Source organism: Sturnus vulgaris, chromosome 1 (assembly GCF_052056855.1).
Source record: "Sturnus vulgaris isolate bStuVul1 chromosome 1, bStuVul1.hap1, whole genome shotgun sequence".
NCBI classification, from domain to species: Eukaryota; Metazoa; Chordata; class Aves; order Passeriformes; family Sturnidae; genus Sturnus; species Sturnus vulgaris.
In genome coordinates this window covers 12,976,400-13,004,085 of record NC_142243.1, presented here as the reverse complement: position 1 = coordinate 13,004,085, position 27,686 = coordinate 12,976,400, and the positions used below count along the sequence as shown (strand labels likewise).

Here is a 27,686-nt window from a genome sequence, read left to right as displayed (position 1 = left end):
AACTTCCTTTGTCATGTACCAGAAATAATACAGTTTATTCAGGAATGCAAGTATATTATATACCATGACTCTGTTTGGTGATTTCTTGGATTGATTCCCCAGAAATTAAAATATCTTTTTCAAATTGTGTAGGTTAATATACTTAAACAACTTTCTTTGAGGTGTTTCCTAAGAGTTTTTGGATGGCCTAAATATTTTTTTCCTCAGGAAGGGAAGTGAAAGCAGCAAAATGTAAAAAATGTGGGGGAAAAAAAGAGGAGAAGCTGAAACAGTAACAGCAGTTAGGAGGCACAATATAGGTCACAAGGGAATATATCCATAAATATCTGTGGCCAGTTGTCCTGGGTTTACCAGTGCTCAAACACTACACCAGTTAAAAGAACTAATACCATTTTTAATAGTGTCAGGAACACGGTAATTGGTAGCAATTTTGTAGATTAGTTTGAAATGGCAAAGTATCTGTCATAATGCAGAGGAGGCAGAAAGATTGAGCTAATGGCCCTGTTTTGTCTTTTTGTGCTGTGTTTCTGCCTTGCCATAGTAATAAAATTTCTTTTCTGTTACTGGTACTGAAAGAACTCGCAGTGAAGGCTATGTGATATCTTGGAGTGAGAAAATCACTTTACCCAGATGATCTGAAAGGCTTTGCTGAGGCAAAGCTTGGTTGGCTGGAGATATTCCTCAGTTCTGGAGGGGAACTATCTTTGGAAGAAAGCCCAAGGAGAGCAAGTGTAGAAATACAGAGATGGTTTATTCTGTGTTTGTGCTGGGCACAGTGAATGGAGAGGCTGAATTGCTGTGCAAGGGATGGGTAAGTAAACTGAGCATAATCAGTAATCCCTGCTTTTTCATGGAAAATAGACTGTCAGACTATCATTTAAAAACAAACAGGAGCTAAATTGGTGTTCTTCCCCATCTCTGCTGTGGTTTACCTTCCTAGAAAAATCTCACTGCTCTCTGCTTTGACCCCAGTAGGATGTTTGCCCCAGTGCATTTATCCATCGTGTGAGATTTCCTTACCTCTGGATATTGGGAGCTGCTGGGGGTAGAGAGCAGTGCTGGTGTGTTCCCAGCCTGCCTTGGGGATGAGTCCTGTGGGGAAATCCACTCTTGGTCATTCCTGTCTGTTTTCCTTTCTTTCTAAAACAAAGGAATAAATCCTTCAGGATCCATATCACCCTTTTGACTTTGTGGTAAACATTGTCAAAGGAGAGTTGGGCATTAATTCCTATTAATTTTACTTAGGACTGAGCCCTCAAGATGAATTTTATGATGCTTTTTTTCTTTAAACCAAAAAATCCTGGTTGATGGAATACAGAGAATGTGAATACTATTAATGAGGGAATTCCTTGTGTACTGCCCAGTATGTGTTGAGTTCATTAGCAATGATTATTAAAAATGGCTCTTGGAAGAAAACAAGGCAGAAATCATGGAAACTGTAGGCAACTGGCATATTAAGACTGTATTGTAAAGCAAAGGTTTGGGGCGGAGGACGAATTCAAATCCTGAAAGAAAAATATGGAGTAATGTTTCCTAACATTGTGGAGATTGACCTATCTGAATTTTGTTGGAAATGACTTTTTACAAGGCTACACTAAACTTAAGAAGACAGACTATTAGCAGGTCACAGTTTAAGGTCAAAGCAAACCTCATAGAACTGTAAGGTGATGTGAATCTCTTAAGATGAGATGCAAAAACTCACTTTCATTTTGTCCTTTAATTGGCCAGATGTACATACATAAGTTGTACATCCTGATATCGATGCAAGAAATCTAACAATTCTTTTGTCTAGTAAGCTGTGAGTAGCAGCTATGAGGAATATTAGATTTTTTCCCTTCATTGTTCATTAAACACAGCTGAAGATCAAAATTTCTCATTATGAAACAGTATAATGGATGTACACATAGTTTTTAGACAGAAGTACTCTTCTGGATAAGGATTTTATTATGCATTTATTATTTATTAGGACACAGCTTTTATTTATTTGAAGCCATATTTTCAAGACATAGATGAGATTTAATAGAATGTACTTTTTGACTTCTGCATAGGAATGAATTTGACTTGAAAATTACATTTCTTCACATGTTAGAAGAAATCCACAGTTGGTCCTGCCTGCAGTGGCTCCTGAAGTTTAAGTTGTATGTGAACTAGAGGGGGGAAAATACCATTTCTCTTTTCAGCTTCCTTCTTTCATTTAGCCTTTCCTCCTGTGTTTGGTTTAATGACCACATAGTTACAGTGCATCTGTCCATGGTGAAAGAAAAAGCAGTGTCAGTGTTCAATAACAGAGACAATATAGGATTTGTTTCTTAAAATGATCAGCCATGAAATACAAGAAGATGTAAAGAACCCTTATTTTAAATCCACAGTGGCTGCCTGTATGTTAAATCTAACATGACAGATTTATTTACTGAAATCCAGAACCAACACAGTAACCTCTTTTGTTATGCATTTTGCAAACAGGGATATTGGCTTCCACAGCTCTAGCAATACTCATACTTAGAAACAAAGTATTAAATTTAAAACATGGTGGCCCAAAGATTTTCTTGCCATCTTCTGATTATTATGAAATCTGTTTCCCAATTACCTAAGGCCTTTTTATTATTTAAACGATTTCCATGGTATCAGCTCACCATGCTTTCTGCCTGCCTGACCATTGCTAGGTGTGGACCTGCTGGGGGGAAGAACTCCTTAGTGCCAAAATGTTGGGCCCTAATGAAACATGAAATCATCTGCTTCATCATAAAATACAGGATCCTTAAACATTCCAAACCTTCAGTTTTGTATTTGGCACTGTGAAGAAAGGTAAGTGTAAAACTCAGTGTCAAATGTTAAGTGCAAAATTTAAAGAAGAAATCTCTCTTATACATGTCTGTTTTTTTTTTTGTGTGTGTTACAGCAGAGCAAAATTCAGTAATAATGTAATGTGCTCATGTAGCTACCTTTTTCAGTGGGAGTTAAGCAGATACTAATAATATGCTTTTCAAAATCCAGTGGACTCACTTTGTACTTTTACTACTTAGTAAATTAAATGCTTTTGAAGAAATTGGCCCTGAGCTCCTGAACGAGAATATATTTTACATTACTTAATTTTCCTTCTTATCTGTCTTGAAGTTTTCAAAATTCTTGGTTGAGTAGCTGTGAAGTTGCTGAACCAGCCTGAAGAAGAGCTGCTTTTTCTGTTTGTCGTCCTCTTAGAAGCCACTTCCCTTTAGAAATGTGACTTTTCTGAATATTCAAACATTTAGAATAAGGGGTTCTGTGACAATGTGGGAGAATGGTCTGATCCTTAAGAGCATGGAGTAAAACACAGTCTTTTTTTAGGTTTACTAAATTAGTAGAGGAACAGTGAGACAACACAACACGTGTGAGGCACTGAGGCACCAGGCTTAGGCGTCCCAGGGGACCGAGCTGGTGTGGAAGTCAGCAAGGTCGAATCCAATCAGTATGAGCAGCTAAAAAATGGGCTCAACCTCACTGCTCTGGGCGTCCTTCTGGGCTGTTTTAGACACCCCTGCATGGGCATTTATGTACATCTGAGCATGTGTGCATGCAGCTCCTCCCTGGGGATGGGAGGCAGGGAGAGATGGGGAAGAGGGAGCGTTTGTTGAAAGTTTCCTGTCCTTGCACTCAACTCTGCTGCTTCTGGGGACTGATGAGTTAGAGGCTGAGCAGTGGGGAATAGGAGCACATTATTTAAGGTCCTCACAGAATAGATTAATGAAAAATGTTCACTGCTACCCTACCTCAGTGTGTGCAGGCTCTGTAGCCCAAAAGCTGGAGCTGTGATTGCCTTGCCTTCTCCATGTCTGAATTGCTATGGTGGCTGTTCTGGGCACAGGCTACTTTCAAACACATTTCCCTGCAGCAACACCCGAGTGGCAGCTGGACAGAGGTCCCAGGGAATGCAGAGTGTGCAGTGCTGCATGTGCCTGTGTGGAGGGCTTTCCATGCTGTGCTGGCTCCTTGGCTGTGTGTGTGCTGTGAAGATTTACATACATGTATGTGTGTGCAGCACATATGTCTTTAAAAGAGCATTTTTCTGGACAGCTTTGCCTACTACTTTGCTATTGTCCTTCATGTCTAGCTCATTTCTTTCTCTCCCTCTTCTGCTGTATTTTACAAATTTTAAAATAAGGTCATCAAGATAAATTGCCTTTTAATATTTACTGTCCCTTCCAAATAGATTCCCCCCCGTTTATGAATCACCTTCAGAAGAGCTAGATTTACTGTGAGAGTCATCCCTAATGCATAATTTTTGCTAACTAGAAAAATTCTAAGTAGATTTTTAATAGACTTTAAAATATTAGATATGCATCTGTATTTTTTCTTTCTTAAATTACGTTATGCCAAAGGACCTGGACTGAAATGCCAGATCCCCTTGTCTTTTAGGGAAGCTGCTATGCTAACCTATTTTGCCTTAACATTAATTAAATTGGTAGAGGGATATTCCTTCATTGCCAGGTGCTGTGTAAGGTGCAGTCTCCCTTAGTAACTCTCACTTCACTTGGGTGTCACTTAGTGTAGGTCTTGACTGGGTAAGACAGAAGGGTTTGGGATTTGCTGTGCCTTTATTTTCTGGGAGCTTTTTGATGTGTGATGTAGATTGTGGCACCATTCAGGTGACAGATTTGATCCTGAAGTGTCTTCAAGCTAACTCTGCCTTACCTCTGGATGTCATTCTGAGCCAAGGACTAACTGAAGTGTCTTTGCTCTGTGTGAAGTGACCAGGTCTAAGACTGGTGATGTGGCACAGGTCCACACTGCAGTGAGATTCAGTTCCAATAGTTCAAAATGTTTCAGTGGGTCTCTTACAATGATGGAATCACATCTCTGAATTTTTATAGGATCAAGCCCAAGATCTATGGTAAGGGGTTATGAATGTGGACAGCAGTTGGGAATTTTAAAATAGATTTGTGTCTTCTTATGTTTCATTGTTTGTCTCTGAAAGCTTTCCAGTGGCTTTCAGGGCCCTTCCTAAAATCAGATGTGATGAGGTACTATTGGGTTTCAAAGTTTGACTTTACCCAATACCATGTCAGTTTTTTCTACCTGCCTCTCTTTTTAACAAGAATGCAGTGCAAGTTCACAGATTTGACAGCTTTTTAGGTTGGGAAGAGTTGTTTGTGGGATTCTAGAGCTGGGACTGGGGCTGTGCACCATGTACCCCTCCTCTGGTGTGGGAAATGGTGCCAAACCAACTGGTGGCACTGCAGAACTGGGGTCCTGCTGCTGCTACACCCCATGTCTGTCATGTTGCTCTCCCTATTTCTTTACAGTGTGACAGGGAATACAGGGAACTGCTAAAGATAAATAATAAATGAGGGGGATTATATGGTGAATATCTTCAGCTATGATGTGCAAAATCTTCAGATGAGAACCATGGCCTGAAAGTGCTGAACCAAGGGGTGAGGAAACTAAAGCCTACGGTTCTGTGGAGACCAAACACTTTATACCAGCCACCACAGACTGGAGCCCAGCCTGGACTGATGACAGAGGCTTGGGAAAAGGACACACCACAGAAAGGAGAAGCACTGGATTCAAGTGAGATATGAGCTGAAAAAAGAAAAGCTAAAATTAAAAAAAGCTAAAGTTGTCTGAAAAAGCTAAAATATAATTCAAGCATTCTGACCTAAGCTAAGCTGCATTGTGACTCTGGAGGGTGCCTGCTTGCTTTTAGAAAAAAATGGGCCATCCTATCTCAGTGCATCCATGCCATGGGATCAGATGTTGTTGCCTGGTATAGTTCCTCAGGCAACAATCTGGGGTCTTAAATTCCTAGCTGTTATCCCTCTTACACAAATGGTAGAGGTCTCACAGCAACGACAAGCAAGGATATTTTAACTGACAATATTGACAGAGACAATTTATAGCCTATTGTGTGTATGCAGCTGCTGAGCATTCATATCCTGCCACCATCTTGGCATTCCTGACTTTATTTTGGACAAAGGATGTTTAACCAGGAATACCTTCATATCTCAGCATAATTCATATCTTGACCAGTTGCATATTTTCTCTGCTGACTTTCTCCAACTTTCCTTCCTTCCCTTACTTCTCACACACACATATCTCTGGTTGTGAAAAAAAAGAAAATGTGTGTGTATGTGTATGCATAAGTAAATGAAGCTAAAACCGTCATCACAAACCATAAATAAAACTTGGTAACAGAAGAAATGGCAGTTTGGCAAATAATTTACATAAATCAATTCTGAAACCAATAAAATTTCTGTATTTACTACTGCAATTAAAAATCTTTTTACACAAATAACAAACAAAGGGCTTTGAAGGGCCATCTTTTCAAACCCTTCTTTTAGGGTTTCCTTAGGATGGTGCTTACTGCAGAGTGGTAAATGTGTTCTGCTCAGTGTGTTCTGCCAAGGCATTGCAAAGCCTGTGAGCAGAGAGCTGGGGAGAATGTCTTTGTGTAGGTATATTTTACTTAATGAAACTATTAGATTTACCTTTTACCCAGGTCAGATGTGCTCAGTCATAAAGCTCAGCCCAGCTGCAGAGCCCCTAAGTCATGGAATATCTCCCTACACTCCCTCTGAGCTGCCCTTGCTCCCCCAGAGCAGCTCTGGGTTGAAGCACACAAGCAGGGCTGCAGTGCCCAGCCCGTGCCTGGGCTGTTGGCACCCCACAGGTGTCAGGAAATCACTTTTCTCCCTTGCTATATCACACACAGACTCGTCCTTCAGCTGCTTTTCTAGGGATTGTTACTATTTCCTAAGTTTTCACAGTATGTTTGTCCTTGCCACAGCAGAGAAAAAGGACAGAGCAACATCCCAAAACTGGTTGGAGAGTGGGTGGAAGATGGTGGTAGATTATTTTCCCCACGGTAACCTGGGTGAAAAGTGAGGTGAGGAAGGAAAAGCTGAGACTCTTATTTTCACCCCTGCCTTTTCCTGGGGTCCAGCACAGTGACACCATGTCCAGGACATGCTGTGCAGTCGCACCTTGTGGTCAAGGAGCGCTGAGCCCACGGGCACTCTGCTCCAAGTGGGAACTTCCCCACCACTGCTGAGAGGCTGCTGGGTGTCAGAACACTGGTCAGTCACCTTTAAGATCTTTTGAGTGATCTCCAAGCAGTTTCAGTGAAGTACCAAGCAGTTTCAGCCAAAAGGACTGATATAAATTAAAATAAGTGACCTGTGGCATCTTGAAAACCAGACCCACCCTTAGGATTTTTATTTTTTAAAGTTTCCCCTGTTTTTCATTTTGCTTTCAGGGACGCTCAGCCTGCTGGCTGGCTCAGCACACAGAGGAGAGTTTGGTGGGGCTGTGATTGACAGGGCCATGGTGTTCTGTCAAGGAGGTTTTGATTTAGAAACCAAGTGGTTTCGGGAAATCTCAATGGGATAGCTTCCAGTGACCTGAACTGAAGTTGCCTTTCAAACACAGGGATGCTCATCCCTTTCTATCCCCTTTCTTTCTCTTATTCATCTGCAATTTTTGTGAGGAGACAGAGAGGTCTCTGTTATTTCCTGGTCCATGCTATTTTTTCCTCTCTCGCTGTCTTTCACCACTGAAGCATCTCAGCAATGCCAGGAGGCTGGTATGCCCTGGGAGGGTAAGAATAGTCTACAATGGCAGAGATCACTCCTGTTGTTGTTTGTCCACTTGCAGTTGCCTGGACAGAGGATCCACAGAGGTAGGAGCAATTGAATCTGACAAGCTAAAGCTTTTAGAAGACAACGTGTTAAAGCCTGAAGAAGATCAACATTCAAAACTACCAGTCCTGTTCAAATAATCAAAATAATCCTTCATCAACACATTGTTTTGGCTGAGTTCCTGATTTCTGTCCTTGACCCTTAGCAAAAAATTCTTTTAAATTTTTTCTTCCTTTTTTTTATCCCTTTCCTCCCTGTCTAGGTCTAATCTCCTTTGGAAATGACAAAACTGTTGGGACATCAGGAGCTGGAAGTGTTTTAAGCCTGTTCAAACATGGAGCACTGGGACACACTGGGATTTTTGATAGTCACACTCAACTATAATGTGACTATTGTAGGTAAGTACTTTAAAAAAGCTCTCTTTCTTTTGCTATTTCATATCCTGAAGCCACCCAAGTGTCCTACTGGCAATCAACTTTAATTTCAGGCTATGGTTCTGTGATCTGGACAGTAAGTTGCTTTCTTGATACCTGATAAAAGAGGTTAATGTGTTTCTGTTCCTGTTAAACAGATTACTTCTCTCTCTTAGATGGATTTTTCCTGAACATTGCAACGTTCAATGTTCTGGCAATTTAAACAAATTTAAACAAATTTGAGTCTTCTTGATGACAGGGCTTTCTGTCAGCTGGAAGAAGGGATCATGGTAAAAACATGCAGAAGTAATGTTGAACTTATACCACACAAAGTGAAAGGTAGAATTTATGCAGTAGCTTTAGTAACAAATAAAAAAAGTTAAAGAAGAGGACAGAAGGATCATTCTCTTTTACAGGAAGAAGTTTGTGGTTACTACCATTGTGGTTAATTATTGCTTTTCATTCTTTACTTTTGCAAACAAATAAGGATCACATGCATTTAGAGGAAAGAAAAAAAACAACAAAGCAAAGGAAAATGTCATTATCTTTTCCTTAGCTAACTGTTTGCTGTTTATTTTTTTACCCCTATTATTTAAATAAGATGTTGTTCCTGTTTCATGGGCTACTTTGAGCAAAGTGGGAGCCAAAGAAAAACTTTCAAGGGCCCTTTAAAGACTCTTTGCCTGCAGCAGTTGCTGTAGTTTATGTTGTGCACTGCAGGGAGCACCCAGCTGAGCCCCAGCAGGGTTGCTGGAGAGGCTTGCTCTTGTATGTTTAATCAAGATTGGGTCTTTAGGGACAGGGATGCATGGAGGGGTTATCTCTCAAATGTATGTCACATTAAACTACTTCCTAAGGAGCCATTGATTTTTTTTAAGCAGTACTCTCTATTGTACATGTTCTAATTAAAAATTGATAGTGAAATAGCATGTAGTATTTTGAGCCTAATTAACTAATGAACTTCAAACACTTTGAGGTCCTCACAGGGAAAAAATTGCTACCTAAGGATGAAACATGGTTTGCTAAAGATGACAGATTGTGTAGAGCTGGTGTTTCCTATCGACCCACATTGTGTCAAAAAGTGAGTAACAGTACAGCCTGTCATAAACACAGGAAGCTGGAAACACAGCAAAAACACCACTACAGCTCAGGTGATTAAAGATGAAATGGAAAGGCCTCAATTTATTTATGGTTGGTTAATATATTATTTTACCAGGAGCAGCAGTTTCTCTGATGATCTCCCATAAGCCTTACATATTCTTCATGTTTTTCCACTACAGAGTGCAGTTTTACTTTTCTAGCCCATAATCAGTCTGCTGGCCACAAATGGTTTTTAGAGGGCACTTGAACTGTATGTTCAGTATGATAATAGCTATCACACGATGTTGTGGAAATATTTGAATATTTTAAATTCACACCAACTACTGGGAAATGGCTTTATGGGAAATATAGAAGAAAATCCTCCAAGGCAACACTCATAAATAATTGTATAGTTTATAGAAAAATGTTTTGTGGTCTGGATTTTTTTAAAAGTCTTTATAGTGTGTATTGGTGTTATTTCACAGATTGCACACAAAAGCTTTTGTGCATGTGAGATGTGCATTCACTATTAATGATGAAATTTTCAGTGCATTTCTCAGCCATTAACTCTGTTTATTTCCCTTTAGTCACTGAGTCTTGCTGTTTCTCTGCCTGTGTTTACAATTCGTGTCTTAACAATTCTTTAAAACAGAATTAATCTAATAATTATTTTATGTTGTTTTTTTCCACCTCTTTTTGTTTTTAAGCAGTTTTTCTGCTCTTTCTTGTAGGGGACTATTAAATTTAACTACTTTTTCTAAACTATATAGGGAATTGGTGGTGGGATTCAAAAGGAAACGTGAGAAATTCAAATGCTAAACTTAACTTCAGATGTTGAATATGTGTTTGTACAGAATGCATTTTTAACTTTTGACAACAGAATGGAATATCTTTAAGCCTTCCCATTCTGCCCAGGAAAAGGCTTTAGACTTTGATAGATTCACAGAATGGTTTGATAGAAGGGAACTTAAGGTCTGAGTGGAGAAAAGCTGCTCACTGAGGTGAACAAAGACTGGAAATCGTGGCCAAGATGGGGCAACCAAATAAGCAACAGAGAGAAATGTCTGGGATGACATTTGCACACAGAAATGTACATTTTTAGAACACTTTTCATAAGTTTGCTAATATCAAAAATAACAATTAATAATAGCTTATATAGTAATAATAGCTAGTAAATACCATTCTAGACACAACAGAGAGATTTTGCTGGCCAAAATAAGCTTTACATACAATGTCATGGCCAAGACCAAAAACAAATACTGTGTCATGGAGCAATCTTTCCTGTCTAGATGAGTCTCATACTGTGTTGCCTGATCTGTATTATTGAAATAGGACAAAATTCAGGTGCAGGAACCCAACAACAGAGAAAAACTGAGTGAAACAGGATTGTTTAGTCAGTTTTGATCTCTTTTTATCAGGGTATTTTCATCAGGTTTCAGTTGGCATGGCTTATTGTATGTTTAACTCCTACATTGTTGAGTCTAGATGAAGATTATGAAATATATGAGCTACACATTTTCACTGGATTTTCAGTTCCAGTCAAACAAACAAAACAAACAAAGAAAAAAAGGGCTAATAAGATGGGAGACTATTTCTTCAAATGCCTCATGTACAGAAACAGCATCACTGCGTGACCTGCCTTTCTTATTGGGATCTGACTCTTTCTTACCTTTCCTTCTCTTGTAGGGAAGATCTGGCTGATGCTGATAATTCTGCTGAGAATGGCAGTGGTGGTGTTAGCAGGCTACCCCCTCTACCAAGATGAGCAGGAACGCTTTGTCTGCAACACCCTGCAACCAGGATGCTCCAACGTTTGCTATGACTTGTTCTCCCCCGTATCTCACTTTAGGTTCTGGCTCATTCAGACCGTGTCTATCCTGCTGCCTTATGCTGCATTCAGCATTTATGTTTTGCACAAGGCTGCCATGTACATGGTAAGAATGCACTGCCTGGGGCATGAGTGCAAGAGCAACAAGGGTTTATCGAGCCCCAAAGATGTGAAGGAGCTTTGTAGAAGTGCAGTTGTCAATAGAGTAGATTGTGGTGCAGACAACCTAAGAGTCCTTAATTTTTCAGGAGCATATACTGTTCATCTTTTTATTAGGACCCTGCTTGAGGCTGCCTTTGCAGTTGTGCAGTACTTTCTTTTTGGATTTGTTGTTCCTGACCGCTTTTCATGCTACCACTCACCTTGCACCAGCGCTGTTGACTGTTACATCTCCCGGCCCACTGAGAAATCCATCATGATGATTTTCATCTGGGGGGTCAGCAGTCTGTCCTTCCTGCTCAGCCTTGCTGATCTCGTCTGTGCCCTCCAGAGAATGACAGCAAGAAACCAAAAGAACAAGCTGCTGGCAAACATCTGCATAGAGAAGGAGTGCATGTTGCATCTTCCCCCAGTCCAGCAGAGTAGCTCTTCTCCACCTCACAATGGGGATGGCCCAGTAGCAAATAGCTGTCAGACCAGTGATGGCTCCTGCTCTCTTCTCTCTGAAGAGGACGAGGCTGTTCTTCATCCTGAAGGTGTCCCTCAGCAAAGTGCCAGCACTAACCTCAGCAGCAGCAGTAAGTGCTGTGCATCAGGAGACTTTGCTGTTGGGCAACAGAGCACTGAAGAGCCCTCGTGTGCCAGAGAGCACCAAGGAACTCCCTGCAGCCAAGTGAGACCCAGACTTCAGCAAGACTTCATTAAAGATACTGCCCTGGCTTTGAGACCTCAGCTCGAGTCTCCCCTTGGAGTTTCTTCCTCTGTTGTTCAGAACAAGCTTTTAGGGTTCTACCCTTCAGCTGAGCTAAAAAGCCCCGATGCACAATCAAATTATAGCAGCACTAGCTGCCTGAGATCAAAAAAGTCAGAATGGGTATAGAAGCCAGAGTGAGCACAGTGCTGTGACCTTGACAAATCATTGCATCACTGAAGAGGCTTCAGGGAGTTTGAGCTGAATCTCTTGGCTGTGGTTATGCTGCAGAGATGCTCTACTATGCTATGCACCTCCATAAGAAAAAAAGCAAAAAATTTGGATAAAAGTTTGAAGGGTATTACATTAAGGGACATGTTCTTTAGAAATGTGACATCTTTATGTTTTTCTGCATGTAGATGGTTTAAAAAGGCTGTGGACTGTTACTGATGTGAATGACCTGGTTTTCCAGGAGTACGTGTGAACACTTGTTTAACCTAGTTTTATTACAAAAAATTGAGCTTAGCAAAGATATGTTGTCTACTGTCAGAAGCCTAATTTATCCCCTCATACTAAAGTCTCAAAGCCCACTCTAAGGATAGTCAAGAAGGCTAGACAGTGAATAAAATAAAAACACTTGTTTTGTAGTAAAATCTCAATGTGTTAAAATTCTGGATCTTATTGCTTGAAAATGATACCTCTCCCAGCTAGCAGTGCCAGGGCAGTACCTTTCTCTGATACTGATGCCAGCTGCAGTCCAGCCACACCTGAGATATTCAACTATAACACCTTCCAGTACCTAGAGGGGCCTAAAAGAAAGCCAGAGAGGGACTTTTTACAAAGGCATGTAGTGATAAGACAAAAAGGAATTGCTTCAAACTGAAGTAGGGTAGGTTTACATTAGATGCAAGGAAAAAATGTTTTACTCAATGGTGGTGAGGCAGTGGAAGAGCTTGCCCAGAGAAGTTGTGGATGTCCTGGATGTCCCGTCCCTGGAGGTGTTCCAGGTCAGGTTGGATGGAGCTTTGAGCAATCTGGTTTTGTGGAAAGCATCTCTACCTATGGCAGGGGCATTGGAACTAAATGATCTTTAATCCTCCAACCCAAACCATTCTGTGAACTACAATGACCTCCGAAACAGAGTGGCTGCATCCACATTAGCTGTTGGGCATGGTCCTGTGCTTGAGAATTTCTTGGGAGACAACAAGGAGGTGTGAGCCAGAAGGGTGTCAAGGGTGCTCCAGCAGCAATGCCCATACTCTGGCTCCACTGGCACATCTGCAGGGTGTTACTTCTCAGCCTTAAATAGTCACACTGGGTTCTCAATTTCGGGAGGTGGGAATGAATCACCTGACCTGTTTTAAGGGTATCTAAAGGTAAGATGAGTCACTTTCTAGATATACCAATTTCTCCCACTATATGATTATCTCAGACCTCAGATATAGTGGCAATGTCTATATCAAAGTGCTTGCCCTCTTTGTCTGACAGACTTATAATGCTAATAATTTGAAAACATGTCTAAATTGAATGAATCACAGGAGATTTTGTTACAGTTATGCTTTGTGCTTTCCTTCAGTGTTAACTCTGTTGCATTTGCATAAGCGTGGTCCAGCACTACAGCACAGCAATGCATGAGATGAATTTTCTTTTAGCTACAAGTCAGTGTTGGGGGGGGGGGGGGGGGGGGGGTTGAAGGTTGCACACACCTGCAGATCATCAGTGGGAGTGGATGTGGAGGAGAATGTACCCAGAGAAATGTGCTGGTGGTAGTGTCTTATAAAATAAATTATTCAGAGAGTATCAAGAACTGGTATTTGTAGATACTGCTTGGTGCTGGAGTGGCTACAATGCTGTTCAGACCAGGCACAGATCTAGTCTTGCTCTTGGGCTGCCATGTAACAAGTTTCTGTATTAACTCAAGGGCTGCTCCCATGTGCAGGACATGAAGAGACAAAAGCTTTCACATTCTTCCTTTTCTCTCCTGTGGGCCCAGAAATCTTTAAGACAGGCTCATCACACCTGTGTTTTATTTCTCACATGTGTAAGGTAAAGGCTAGCAATTATCCCTTCTCTTCTGTATTCCCTAAAAATTAGGTGGCTTAATAGATGGACAGAACTGCTCTTGGGGTCAGGAACAAAGTACTTTGGGATCCTGAGGTAGGCTACAGGCATTTTTAATTACTACCTTCTAAGTAAGGTTTTCTTCTCTATTAGCTCTGTTTGTTTCTTTCATCGTGCATGCTTGTTGTGTGATTTGTCATTTCCAGGGTAGCAGCAGCATTAATTATTAAACTTTTCATGGGCAGAAAAACATTAAATATTTAGACTTCTCGTCCTCCGAAGCCTCTTTAATGGGGTCTGTGCTGATTACACATACCATGACAAAACATTGCAACAATGAAACCTTTTATGATTCATTGCATCTTCTCAGATGTGAGAAGGAATGCAAGGAACAAATGTGGATTCAGTCTACTGCATATATCCCACAGCGTGAGATATAAATAGGGTAGGAAAAATAATAAGTGCATTGTGGCTGGACACAGTCTGAGTTTTTTTGTCTCTGGTTAGACATTTTTTTAATGACTGAAGAGTCTCATTTCAAATTGGAAAGATCCTGTTTGTGTTTGAAATGGCAAGTGAAATTAGTGGAAGTCTTCCTTAGTCTGCAGAGACTGTGGCCTTTGGGTTGTGTTGCTGCTCTGTAATCCTGGCTGATTTTGGGACTTGTGCATCCATCGACGCATAATTCAGAGCCAGTGCAATAAGCACTTAATGCCTTTATAAAAACTGCGTGTTAAAAGAGAAAAATTGGGTATGGAATTTTCCAATTTTCCTTGGGGAGTGAATAGAAACCTCTGGCATCAACAACCTGCTCCTAGGGCAATGACTTGGAGTATTTTACTACTATTTCTCCAAGTCACATTTATTAATTACAAAGACTGTGTGGATTTGCCAGCAAGGAAAGACCAAGGGAAGAAATGAAAAGGAAGTCTGAACTATTGTAAACTTCCAGAGCTCAAAGAAATTAAAAGTGATGGTTGGGGAAGGACATCAACAGTGGAGAGGAGAAAATAGCAAAAAAAATCTGTTTGAAAAAACAAAGAGGATCACCTCTAATTTGTCCTTGTATTCAATATCACTGAATGTGGAGATGCTGTAGACATGTCTACGTGTCTTAGAGTGAGAAAAGACCTGAGTGAAGCAAAGAAGCAGCAAGGCTTTCTGCTGTTACAACAAAAATTTAGTCTTTTAAACTCATATATTGGTTTTGTAAGTCCTATCAGAAATTATTACAAACTCAGAGAAATGTTACAAAAGGTTCTTATTATGCTTACCAATGTGTCTTTAAATAATTTCTTAACCCATCTACTTCAGAAAAGCATTTCAATTATGGGTTGAAAGCACAATACTCCTAAAACTGCCCTCAGGGAGCTTTGTCTTGTGCTCAAAGTGGAGGTGTCACTTCGTCATTTTTACTCTGAGGTGGCTTTATGGAACAATACAGAAGATATATATATATATATATATATATATATACTTTTCATCCAGCCTCATGTGGTACTGACCATGAGACTATACAGAAAGGAACTGAGCTTCCTGGAAATGAGAGTTGGAACTGCTCAGAAAATCTATTATAAAAATCTTTTTTTTTTTGTCACCTCAAACTAAAATATATCTAAATTTTTCTCTAAACATTTTTTTAATGTTTTTTGTTGTTGTTGTAGTTTTGTAATATATTTTTAAATATAAAAAACCAAATTAAGAGCCAAACTAGTTTAGAAGCCAAGTTTCAGACAGTTATAATCACTTTATCCTCTTCTTGCACATTTTCTGTTGGGTCACTTTGATTTACTCTCAGCAGCTTACAGAAAGCTGTGACTCTCTTCTCTTGTGAAAGACACTGTAGACAGGTGTCCAGGGAATGCATAATTTCCTGACAGCAGCAGTTGTTCTCCATGAATATCTCAGTTCAGCCCAGAATAAGTATTGAATTTGAAGTTAGCAATGTAGAGACATCTTCAATGTATTCTTTTAAGTTATTATCTTCTCTTACATGATGCATCATTATATCAATTATTAGCTTGCTAAAATAAATCCTTAAAGAGTATATTAATTGGGCATTATATTATTGTAGTGTCATGATTGCAATGGAAAAACAGATAAATTATTACTGCTTGTAATATTTTAGGACAATAAAGAAATACATCTCAAAAAACAGGACAGTAGAGTAGTTCAAAAGGCTGTTCTTTAAGTTCTGTCTTTTGATCTGCTTTTAATAGCCCAATGTTCTCAACTGACAGAGAAGTAATTTTACAACATAATGTCTTACATTGTAATTGAGTTGCTAAAATGTTCTGCAGATTAGATAGTCTCTGCTCACTCATAGCATGAACTCTTGGCCTGTGATACCCAGCAATGCCAGTTCTGAAAAATGAGCTCACTAAGGCAGAAATCTGATCAGAATGTCTCAACTGCATCTCTATGTTAAAATTATCCAGTGTCCATGTAATAGATTACAGTCCCAATCTGCTTCACTAGCTTCTGATTTCTCCCACTTCACTGTCTGTTTCCTTCCATTTGGTTGGGCAGGCAGGAGGTCCCAGGCCATGTCCACAACTGTAATTTATTCATGGGAGTGCACACACAGTGCTAAGTCTGAGAACAGTTTTATAATCCTGTGCTGCTCACACCATGGAACTGCCAGGAGGTAGAGAGCTGTCTGTAATTCAGTGTCTGCAGGCAACACTTTATGTTGAGTACTGGATTAGCTTTGAAAAGCTTTCACTGATGAACAATTTACTGAGTGAGGAGGATGGCAGATTTTGAGCTTGTTGTTAGAAACTGAGGTTTATATGTTGTGCTCTCAAGAACGATGAGGGATTTGGGCTCAGCAATCAGGAGTGATTTCTTTCATTTCTGGCTTTCCTATGTGAATAACATCTATTTTGCCAGTGAGACTTTAGGCACCGCAGCATTTCCTGTCACTGAAAATGTTACTTTTAGCAAAGAAATAACAATAATGGAAATAAACAGGAGATTTTGACTGAGCAGAATAAAATTTTTCATTTTCCCCTGTGATGACTTGCCTTTTCCTTGCACTGAAGATAGGCAACTTTTTAAAAAAGAGAAACCAGGATAGGATGCTTTCAGATCCTCATTTGTCCTGACAAATTAAACACCCACTTAGACACCCACTACTTCTCATTTCTCTATGAGTCAGTGTGAGTGATTCTTACTTCTGACAGACAATATACAGTGCAATGAGCTCCTTCTTTCTGGCACAGACTTTAAAGCTCTGTGCTATCTTTGGAGGTCTAGTGGAGGTATTCAGAGGTAGGCAGATGAACATCTTGTATGCATTGGCTAACAAATCCAAGCTTTTTTCTTCTTCAGCAAGCCTTTTTCTAAAGCATTTTTCCGAAACACAAATAAGGAATAATGCATTGACAGATACCTCTTTGTACAGGTTTACCAGAGACTTTCACATACAACTTGATGACTTGATGGGACCTAATCTTTAAATGACTGGAGAAAACCACAGGATTTGCATTGCAGCCCCACTTCAGTCTCCCATCAGTCACTCAGAACTGATCCCATGGACTACCAACCTTTATGAAATCCACAAGGTGATCCGATATTAAGAAATGGTCCAAATATAGGTATTTTTTGTAATATAGATAGACAGATAGATCTGGTAACAGTCTACCTCATGGCCTGGGGTTACATGAAACACAGAGTTACTTCAATTTAGAATTAATCAATCCTAATTTTCAGAGCTTATAGCAATAGACTTTGAAATGTGCAGATAAAAAGGAAATATTTTTTTCAAATTACCCATATCTGAGAAACATAATCCATGACCTAAACAGAAATATTGACAACCTCTTAGAACAACATCTTATGTTCCCTATTTACTTAGCCCCCTGTACTTCAGCAAGAATCCTTGAAATAGTATGGGAGGAAAAAAAAAAAACAGAAAAAAGGAGACAGGAGTTGGGAGTTGATTAAAACATCCAAACAGTTGCTTTATTTGTACATGAGGTTCCTGAAATACTTCTACAAGGCTCATTTCCAGAAACAGCTTGGCTCAGCACACTTTATCTTTTGAGAAGTTTTGCTACAAATTAAAAACAAAGGCTAAACAAAACATTTAGGCTGTTTATTTCTGTTGACATGCTCATGGGTATCCATCAGTAATACTCCTGTTGTGTTTGTGTAGAACCTGGGATTCACCCCTCTAGAGCCTGGGCACCAGGTCAGCTGAAATATAGTCCCACACTGCTTCTGACACCGAATTCTATACAAATTCTGCCCTGATTTGGGAGTATGTGCAGACATAATAAGAATAGTTCAGCTGGGGCATCAAAATACAACTTTGATGTCTCTCCAGTCCCTACAGAGCTGCCCTCTGCATCCCTCAGGCAGCCTGCAGGCCCTGCCAATACAGACTGAACACCCAGAAGATCGAGGGGTTCTGTTGATAAATGAGAATTTAGTGGCTCACTTGAAACTAATCCCACGCTACAGGGTTACATCGAGAAACTCTTGCAAAGCTAAGGCAATTGTGAGCACAAGTCTGTGGCTGCAAAATTAACTATAGATAAATTTATTTGGACTGGAGAATCATCAGGAACTTCCTCAAAAATGGGCTATACAAAGCATATCATGAGGTTATGGGTGCCTCAGCACCTGACAAGAGCTCACCCACCATCTCAGTGAGCACTGAGCTCTCTTGGTGGATTGTTCCCTGGAATTTCCATATTAGTGTCCATGTTAGTGTTTGCAGGAATTAGTTTGTAAAGAGGAAGTGCTGGTAAGTGCCAGCTAGTTCCCATTTTGCCAGTGCCTTTACATTCTCTCTGCCTTGATGCCAGGCAGGCTCTCATGGTGCAGAAAGCTGTTCTTCCAGTGCACCAGCTGCCAGCACATCTCAAAAAGCAGCAAGGTACAGCCTCCACCATCCACCTGGGAGCACCACTTCCATGGTTTCTAGGATCTTTGGCAGTGTGTTTCCAAAAAATGAGGTGGAACTTGGTTAGCAGATTGTCTGCATTGCTGTATCTGACTGATCCAGCCCACCAGCAGAAGCCATGCAGTTACTGAAGGGGCAGGATCCTGGTGTGGAGGGTGACACAGGAAAGGGGAAAATGTGATAAACGTCGTCTTCAGCTGCATACAAAGCACTCCTTGCTTGTTTTCCTCTGCCTGACTTGATCCATCTCCTCCTCCATGTTATGCTAACATGCTGGGACGAGCTGAGCATCCATGAGGCAGTGGAGGATGCCAGCTCATGGTAAATCCATTTTCCAGAAGGATTCCCTCGCTTCCTCATGGCCTCGGCAGTCACTCTTACACTGGTGACGTTTTCTGTCCATCCAGGATTGTCTCCCAGCATTCTTTGTGTCTAACAGAGGTCAGGTGGTGACTTTGGGGAAGGTGGTTCCCACCTGTACCTCAGTACCTGGCAATTTGAAGGGAATGCCACCAGCACAGGTGGTAATGGTGGTGACATGTAATGTAGGTCACAGAAAACTGAGGAAAAGCTGCTCTGCTTGCAGCAGTGGGGTTTTGCAGCTCTGGGGTTGGCTTAATTGACCAGGCTTTTAACTGAGAGAAAAATATTTTCAAAAGCTGCTTTAGACAGTCAATACAGACCAAGAAGCTTCATTGGCAGAAAGCCTTACCAGAGACAGGTCTGGGAACATGAGCATGTTTTTGGAAGTTCTGTCATATGGGTTTTCCCATTAGAATGAGTTTGCCTCGTTAGCACTGTGCCAGCTGTGTGAGCTCTCAGGCAGGCAGCTGTCAGTTGTGCTTGGAGACTGCTCTCAAAGAACAGAGGGACCTTTGTCCTTCTCTTGAAGATTTATGTAGCATTTAGGTCCAAACACATGGTGGCATTAGTCCGAGGAAGTCTGGGGCTAGGAAAACTTTACATTACCTTGGGTAATTTTCTTTAAAAATAAAATAATTGTGGCTCACTGTCAGGAGCCAAGTTCCCTTGAGCCCTAGTTAGTGCACACCAGGAACCAGAGTCCCATCTGTCAAACGCCCACTGATGGACACAAGGATGCAGAACTTGTGGGTGTTTTTCTGAGAGTGAGTGCTTCCTCTTGGCTGCCAGTGCTGTGTAAAGATGGAAGATTTACAGCCCACAGATCTGGTGGGCATCCAAGTCTGGTCCCTGGCCCAGGCTGAACCCCTGTTGCCTTCCTTCTCCCCTCTGCCATAAGATATTGGTCAGCTGGTGTTGGGCTTTCAGAGAGGGTAGAAGGCTTCCACACTAAATACCTGGGCTAGGACAGTTCTCAGACAATGTCTGAAAATGCCAGGCTCAGGTATAAGACCTTAATTTCTCATAGATTTTTGCTCTTTAGTGGTACGTGGCAAACCGAGTTACCAAAGATTTTGTTTCAGGAAGCATTAGATTGAGTCATGCTACTATTTTATTTGAACATATTTGCTGCTCTCTAGAGGAGCTGATGGAACTTGCATGATTTAAGGATATGTGGTTATGCACTTTAAGTGGTCCTAAAATTTGGATAAATGAAGAAAACTTCAGAAAGGAGGAAAACCAAAGTAAACAATAGCCTCTCTAAAATTTTGTCAGGAAATGAAGCAACAGCAAAATTAAACTTAAAGTAAAGAACAGAGAAGTTAATATTCTACAAAGAGGTAGAAGAAAGCATTTGAGGGGACTGTCAAAAGAGGTGATACTAAAATAACATCTTTTCAATAAATTATGATTATACTGAATAAATTATTATTATACCAATCAAAGGCCTTGTCCCCCCTCCAAATCTTTGGCAGACAATGTGCAGAGTGCTTTTAAGGGGTCAAAGAGGTCAGAGCAGTGGCTAAGAAGAAATCTTTCTACAGAACAATCAAAACTATACATTGTGCCAGCATGAGACATGAGAGAGCCCAGAAAAATATGTAAAACTTGAGGAAACAGAAATTAAGAGCTCATCAGCAAGAAAATACTGAAATCTTGCAACAGAGATGATAAAAATAATCACCAGCCTGTCTTGGGAAGGTTAAGCTCAAGGTTAAGGCACCTGTGCTTTGTCACTAGCTGTGAGGTCAGTGTCCATAGTCCCACTACTATTTGAGGAGATCTGGTCAAATCCAGATCTGGGCTGCAATAAGCTGCCCACAAAAGTATCCCATGTTATTAGAGTTGCCAGAGGGTAACTGAGATATTCACCTGTGTCTTTCAGACATGACAGAAAATTACAGGAGACACCTGCTCGTTTGGAGAGGCAGGTAGAGCCTGGCTAGGAATCTCCAGGATCACCTGGAGCCCATGTCTGAGCAGCTCAATTCAGGTCCACAGGTTACTTAGAGCCCAGATTCTGCTTCCACAACCCACTGACAACATTTCTAACACTCTATTGACTACAATAAGAGTTCATGTAATGCTTTACCTTAAAAAACAAACCCCTATACTGAGATTGCTACCTGTATTTACATGTCCTAGTCTTCAGCTGAACCTCAGCCTTCACCTAAACACAGGACTTGGAGAGAGGGGAGTGGAGGGAGGAGGGAAAAAAGAAGAAAGTATGAAAATGCTGAAAAATATTTAAGCAGTGATAACAGCTAGAGAAGTACTACTATAGAAGATGTTACCTTTCAAAAAATATGATACTGGTTTTTATTCAACAAAAGAGACAAAGAACCTAAGTCGGGAGAACAGTATTGCTGCCGACCTGGAATAGCATATGATGCCAAATATTTTCACAGTAAAACTATTCAGAAAGAGAGCACAAAAGACAAAAATCACACTGGTCATACCATTCATAGATTTGAAAAGACATCTTGCAAGCCATCACCACAACACTACAAAATGTTTTAAAATGCCTAAAGAAAAAGGGACACTAGAGCCTGACTTTCACAAATGCAGTCAATCTGGCCATGTGGTCATACATTGAGCTCTTTGAATTCTCATGTGTGTTGTTGCTAAAGACTTACTTGAGAGAAGTGCATAAAAGAAGTGTTGTATTTCCAGAGGAATATGGTAGGAAATGTAAATACACAGCTGGAGCAATGCTTCTATGGAAACAAAAAGATTGTCCAGTGCTGAGAGAGACAGATGATCTCTCAGGAAAACACAGTTGCATCAGAATCTGCCACTCCAGCCATTACTCCAGAACACAAGACATTTAGAGGTAGACACATTTTATTTTAGGAGACATTACATAAAAAGTTTGTTCTGCCCAATGTTAATGACCACTGACTGGAAGCAAAAAATGGCAGATGTTTCTTAAAAGCAATGTTCTTACTTTTCTCAAAGACTGAATATAATGTCACTTAATGTAGAACAACTTGTCACTTTCCTTCCAAGAGACAACTTATCTATGTAAGACTTTATATTCAAAACCTTTCATATTTTACTTGAGATGAAACCAATAGACAATCTATAAAAGTTGCTGTATGCACATTATTTACTTTCATCTTCCACAGATTGTTCACTGTTGACTTTTGGACCTTACAGAAAATTCTATCCAGAATAATTTTCCATTAACTTATTTTAAAATATGTAGAAATATACAATTAAAAAAAAATATTCTTGTCTACTCTATTTTCCCAGAAGGAATTATGTTTGAAAGCACTCTGTAAATTCATGGGTTAAATCCTGATTCAGAAAAGCACTCTTGTTCAGGGAAACATTTATGCACATGCTTACTTTAAGTATCTTATAAAATCTCACTGAAATCAATGGGACTTTGGCATGCACTTAAATAGTCCTTACCACCCTACATGCTTATGATCCACTTCTATTCAAGAAAGCAATCAAGCACAAGTTTCTGAATCAGGATCTAAAGGTATTCTGTGAAAACCATTTCTATTCCAAGCTCTACTAATAAATTAGGTTTTTTGTGATTTTGCTTTTTTTTCATTAAGAATGTATAATGTGAATGTGCTTTGCTTCATTTTAAGCTGCAAAGGCCCATTTTATGTACTGCTTGTTAAATCAGATTCTAATGATTCTTTCCCTCATGCAAATCTTTCCTCTCATTCATGGATTGTATTTAAATTCTGCTCAGCTTGTATTCATGATGCCTTGTCAGTGATTTGCATTGCTCTGATGCATTTGCCCTGGTTGCACCCCTCACTCACTTTGGCTTGAGAACATAGAAGCCATAAATAACTCTTTAGCTGCTAAAAACAACACACACAATTCTTGTGCACTAATGAGCTCGAGGATGGCAGCAATGAAGCTCCGTGTGGGTCTCCGTGGTTTCCCGATCTGGCTATTCCTAATGCCCTGCTCTGTGTCCTGGAAAACTCAGATTTTACAACTTGTTATAGCAAAATATTTCTTCCCTAGAGTTTTGCGAAAACGTAACTTCAGTTTAGAACTCACGGTGATAAATGTGCTTTCCACCCCACAGGTTTGGAGAAAGTCGTGCAGATCCCTGCGGAGAGGCTGCAGCTCCGGATGGCAACGATGTACAGAACACACAGCGCCCAAAGCTGCACAGTCTGCATGGGAAACATTTCCCCTTCCTTTCCTAAAAGTCAGATTTAATTCTGTTCCCTCCCTACGTCTGGACAGAAAGCCAAAGCAAGTAATTTGTTTCCTAAGCCAGATGGCTGCATTTTCTGATTTACATTGAAAGAGAGCATTTAGTTTTCAACCGCTGAGAAATGATGAAGGTATCATGTCTCAAACACATTTTGAATCAAGTCTGTTCATAGCATGAAAACTATTCTTTCTAATTTCAGAAGATGTGAAAATGGGACATTCTAGTCTTAAGTTTATTTTTGGAAAAAAGTCAAGTGGAAAAAAGTCAAGTAGAAAAAAAATAATTCGAGACTAACAGTTCTTTGTGAAGAATGTCACATATAATTATCAATGACAGAAGTTTGGAGGAGAGAACTTCTAACTAACGCATTTAAAGCATACCTGAAAGCATTTAACAAGCCACACATAAAGCAAAACTGATGGGATAAGAACCCTTTTTTAATGCAACATATTAAAGAAGTCAGATAGCGTTCCAGAGAATACCCCAGCTTTCTCCTTTATAATATATTAGGCATCTATAGGAATTTGGCCACATCTTTCTGACCAAATTTCTATTTTCTTGAAAGCTGGATTTTAAGAAAGAGCAACTTAGCTCTATATTGTACTGCGCTTGTTGCAGCGGTGGTGAGCCCTGCCCAGAGGGTGTCAGCAGTGCTGTGCGCAGGGTCAGCGCAGGGAGCGGGGGCTGGAATCTCCCCTGCACGGCCCCGCATTTCCTCCGCACTGCTCCGCATCTCCTCTGCACATCCCGCATCTCCTCTGCACACCCTGCATCTCCCCTGCACGGCCCCGCATCTCCCCCGCACATCGCGCATCTCCCCTGCACGGCCCCGCCACGCTCCGCGGAGAGGAGAAGCCCCGGAAAGGGTGGCAAGGAGGGAAGGCCGCGGGAGCAGGAGCGGTGGAAGGGATGGCGCTGGAATTCCCGGTCTCCCCAGCGGAGGGCACTGCGGGATGGCGAGCGCTGAGCATCCCACCGCCGTGCCCGCATCCCGCAGTGCCCGCACCGCCTCTCCTCCCGCAGCCCCTCCGCCTGCCGGGCTCCCTGCCCAGGGCAACTCCAGAATTGCTGTAAACCTCCTTTTCCATACCTGCCTGCCGTAGGAATGGGAGGAATGAGTAATTTTCCTCCAGTCTTGTACAAGCCGATTTGGCCTCAGCCCTGCAGCATCCGTGCCCCGATGGGGCTCGGGCAGGCTCACGGGCAGATCTGCAGCGTGCCGGGCATGGGGCTGTGGCCTTGCGGGGACATTGCGGGGGAGGGCACAGGTGTCAGAGACTGCTCATAGAATGGAGTTGCACTGAGGACACAGAGCACAGTCAGGAAATCCAGGTTTTTCTCCTAGACTCGCATTTAAGTTTCATTAGCCTCGGTATTATTACTGCGACTTCCACCTCACAAGAAGAAATTTGACTATTAATTCAAAAGTGAATGTAAAGTGTTTTGAGATCACAGATAAGAGGTGTTATCTCATCCTTCAAAAAGCTTGGTTCAGCATTTGACCTTAGGTACCAGTTTCTGAGGTGGTTTGACTATCCTTAGTCACCTCAGATTATTGCTCCACATTTTAATACCAGACATTAGTTATTTCCATACCACCATAGCATTTATGATGTGTGATCCTTTCTGCTGAACTAGTGAAATTCATATACCTGATTACACTAATGATGGGCAGTTATAAAAGCTTAAATAAATAGAGCTGTCTGAGGATTTCTAATTGAGTTCTCTTAAAGGCTGCCTAGAACTCACCATGACCACATGCTGGGAGCCTGTCTTGTTTAATGTTTTTTCTTTGGACTGACATTTTCAGATCTCTTTATTCTTCTTAGTCTCATCCTATTGTTTCCAGGGTGACCAGTCTCTTTAATTCTAGAGAGAGGTGTGCTATCTTTTCCATACCATCGCGTTTTGGTATGCAGGACAAAAAGAGAAGGAACATGGCCATGCTGGGTAATGGAGAGAGATTGTTCTTCACTCACTTCCTTGTTGGGCCAGAAGCTGCATCGACCATGGTGTGTGGGAGTGGAAGTGTGTGCCTGGAGAAACACAGGCTGTGTGGCTCTGGAATGGGGTGCAGGAGCAGGGCATGCTTCAGGCAGGTTGTAACAAGCACTTTGGAGACTGGCTGTGATTCCACAAGCTGGTTTGACTGGTCCACACTGAGCTTTCCTCCAGCATGGTCTTGTCTGCAGGAGAGTTTTCACTCCAGGAGCATCTTTTGTCATTTTTCAGTGTTCATTATTGTTTGTTCTTTCTTCCCTCTCATTTGGTGGCCTGTCTGTCCAGTGTATAATGTCATGTTTTTATTGGTTAAGAGGGTTACCTTGCTGTGCAGGCTAGGTTTGGCTTTTGCACTGCATGTAGTGCTGGTGACGTGTGTTGAGCACAGTCACTGGGATCAAGAAGTGGTCTTATATTGAATTATCATATTTCAAAGATTCTCCCAAGGTCTTTCCTTCTCAGCTAGTGATTCCTTTTAAAATTTGGGCATTCTGCCTTGTCTCCCAGCACTGGTTTCCTCTTGTGAAAAACTGTTACTGCTTTCTTCTACAAGCCACTTTCAGGTGTCCTCCTGAGAGAACCTGGAGAAAGCCGAGGCTCTGAAGCTGGGGTGAAGAACACTGTGGGTAGTGTGTGAGGCCCCCCTGCCTCCAGCTTTTCTACCCCATCAGAGACAGCGTTTAGGAGATTCGAAGAACTATTTAACTATTAAACTATTGGGATTAGCACCCCAATACTTTAAATATTGTGTAAGAAAGGAGAAAAACTCCTTGTGTGCCTTCCCAGAAAGCCTGGCCACATTCATATTATTACAATATATGAGAAATTCCTAATTCCTCCTGTTCTCAAAGCCCCTTCCCAACCAAATGATTGATTATCAAAGCTTCAGGGAAGCTTCTCTTGCACAGGGAAAACTTTGGAGCACACTTCCAGCTAGCTCCCAAGGACTGAGCAGCAGGGCCCAGGGGATGTGAGGTGTCCCTGCTGAGGCTCTGTAGCACATCTGCACTGCTCTGCCTCTTTTGAAGAGGCCCACCAGAAGCTAGACCAGCTCTCTGGGAAGCTGCAGGGGTTTTCAGTTTTTGCAGCAGGAGAAAAAATATCTGCAAGAGCATGTAAAGCAAGGAGGGGTCCTGGGGAAAAAAAGAGGAGAGTGAAAAAAAAAAAATAAAAAGCTCTCTAAAGGTATCTTGCTTATTAGAGAAGAAAAAAAATCCCAAACCATGTTTTTCTGCTAACCTGGTCACTCACCTGAACAGAGCAGTTTGGCCTTTCTGTGGGAGGCTCTCAGTTGCCTTAATCCAGCCCCCCAAATTCTGCCATACAAGTTGTGCTATTTGCCACATCAGTGACAGTAAAACTTAGCTCTCTGGAGCCCGTGTGTGTGGGTGCTGTCCCTGCCCATGGATGAGCCTATGCCAGCAGGGATGCTGATGGCACTCCTGCAGGGCTTGGACCATGGGTCTCCTTGGACTACTTTCAGTCCCTCTCTAGCAAATTTACAGAGAAGGCAGTTTATAATCAGATCTTGAAATTTAACATGCCATTTCTATCAATTCACCAATACTTTCTGGATCTCCATAGCAAATTTAACCTTAAAATTTGATAAAGGGCATCTTAATAAGTTCATTGAAGTTCATTGTAGCTGTGGATTTTTATTTTTCGCATACCTAAATGCCTTGCTGTTGGTGTTTCTGCTTGTTTCACCCTATCATCTACAAATTTTATGCTGATTCACAAAGATCTCCACTTCTAAGTCAGCTTCTTTAGCTCAATTTCCCCAGGTTTGTGTTTCTAGTGATTTTAATTTTGCCTCATTTTCATTTGTTTAACTTTTGCATTATTACTCAGTCACTTCCAAACCAAGCATCTTGCTTACCTGGCTAGCTCTGAGACTCCTTTTTTTAGTTCACCTGTAGCCCCTCTTGGCTCATTCTGGAATACGTTAAGCCATAGGGCTACTTCTTTCTTTTACTAAAAATGCTTTTATCTCAGTGCTAGCAATCTGCACCATCAGCCTGTGAGAGACCTATCTAAACAAATTCTCAGAGAGGAGTTGTGACTTTACCTCTCCTTTGCCTTCCTTGCTAGAACCTGGTGGGGGAAGGAACTCAAGATTTTTAACTGCAGAACTGATTGTGCTATGTGGGTCTTCCCCAGCAGGAAGACTTGACAGCAGGGAAAAGTCCCAAGTTGATTTGAATGTTTCAACAACCTCAAAAAAAAATGTTTTCAGCAATACAGAAAAATGGTATAGCCTTTTCAACTTACAGCTATGTCAACATTCTGATGCTGGTCAGTTGGTGCATGAACAGGTACCATGCGTAACTCCCAGTGGAATTTCCTTTGCATTTAAGAAATTAAAATTATTTT

At 41.1% G+C, this 27,686-nt stretch overlaps 1 protein-coding gene and 1 long non-coding RNA gene across 3 annotated transcripts; both read left to right on the top strand.

Annotated features, from left to right (window-relative positions):
- The first annotated feature begins 509 nt into the window (after window positions 1-509).
- GJD4 (gap junction protein delta 4) lies at window positions 510-12,434 on the top strand. Of its 2 annotated transcripts, none has more exons than XM_088159443.1 (3): window positions 510-811; window positions 7,873-8,008; window positions 10,790-12,434. In XM_088159443.1, the coding sequence occupies exons 2-3, from the start codon at window positions 7,945-7,947 to the stop codon at window positions 11,968-11,970; spliced, it is 1,245 nt and encodes a 414-aa protein (XP_088015569.1). In that variant the 5' UTR covers window positions 510-811; window positions 7,873-7,944; the 3' UTR covers window positions 11,971-12,434. The 2 variants fall into 2 exon arrangements, with proteins under 2 accessions (XP_088015569.1, XP_088015565.1); XM_088159439.1 differs by lacking the exon at window positions 510-811 and adding an exon at window positions 824-7,651.
- A 1,048-nt stretch (window positions 12,435-13,482) lies between these two features.
- Window positions 13,483-23,791, top strand: LOC148225079 (uncharacterized). The gene is made up of 2 exons (XR_015801367.1): window positions 13,483-13,938; window positions 23,178-23,791. It is a non-coding gene; the product is annotated as an uncharacterized LOC148225079 (long non-coding RNA).
- The last annotated feature ends 3,895 nt before the right edge of the window (window positions 23,792-27,686 follow it).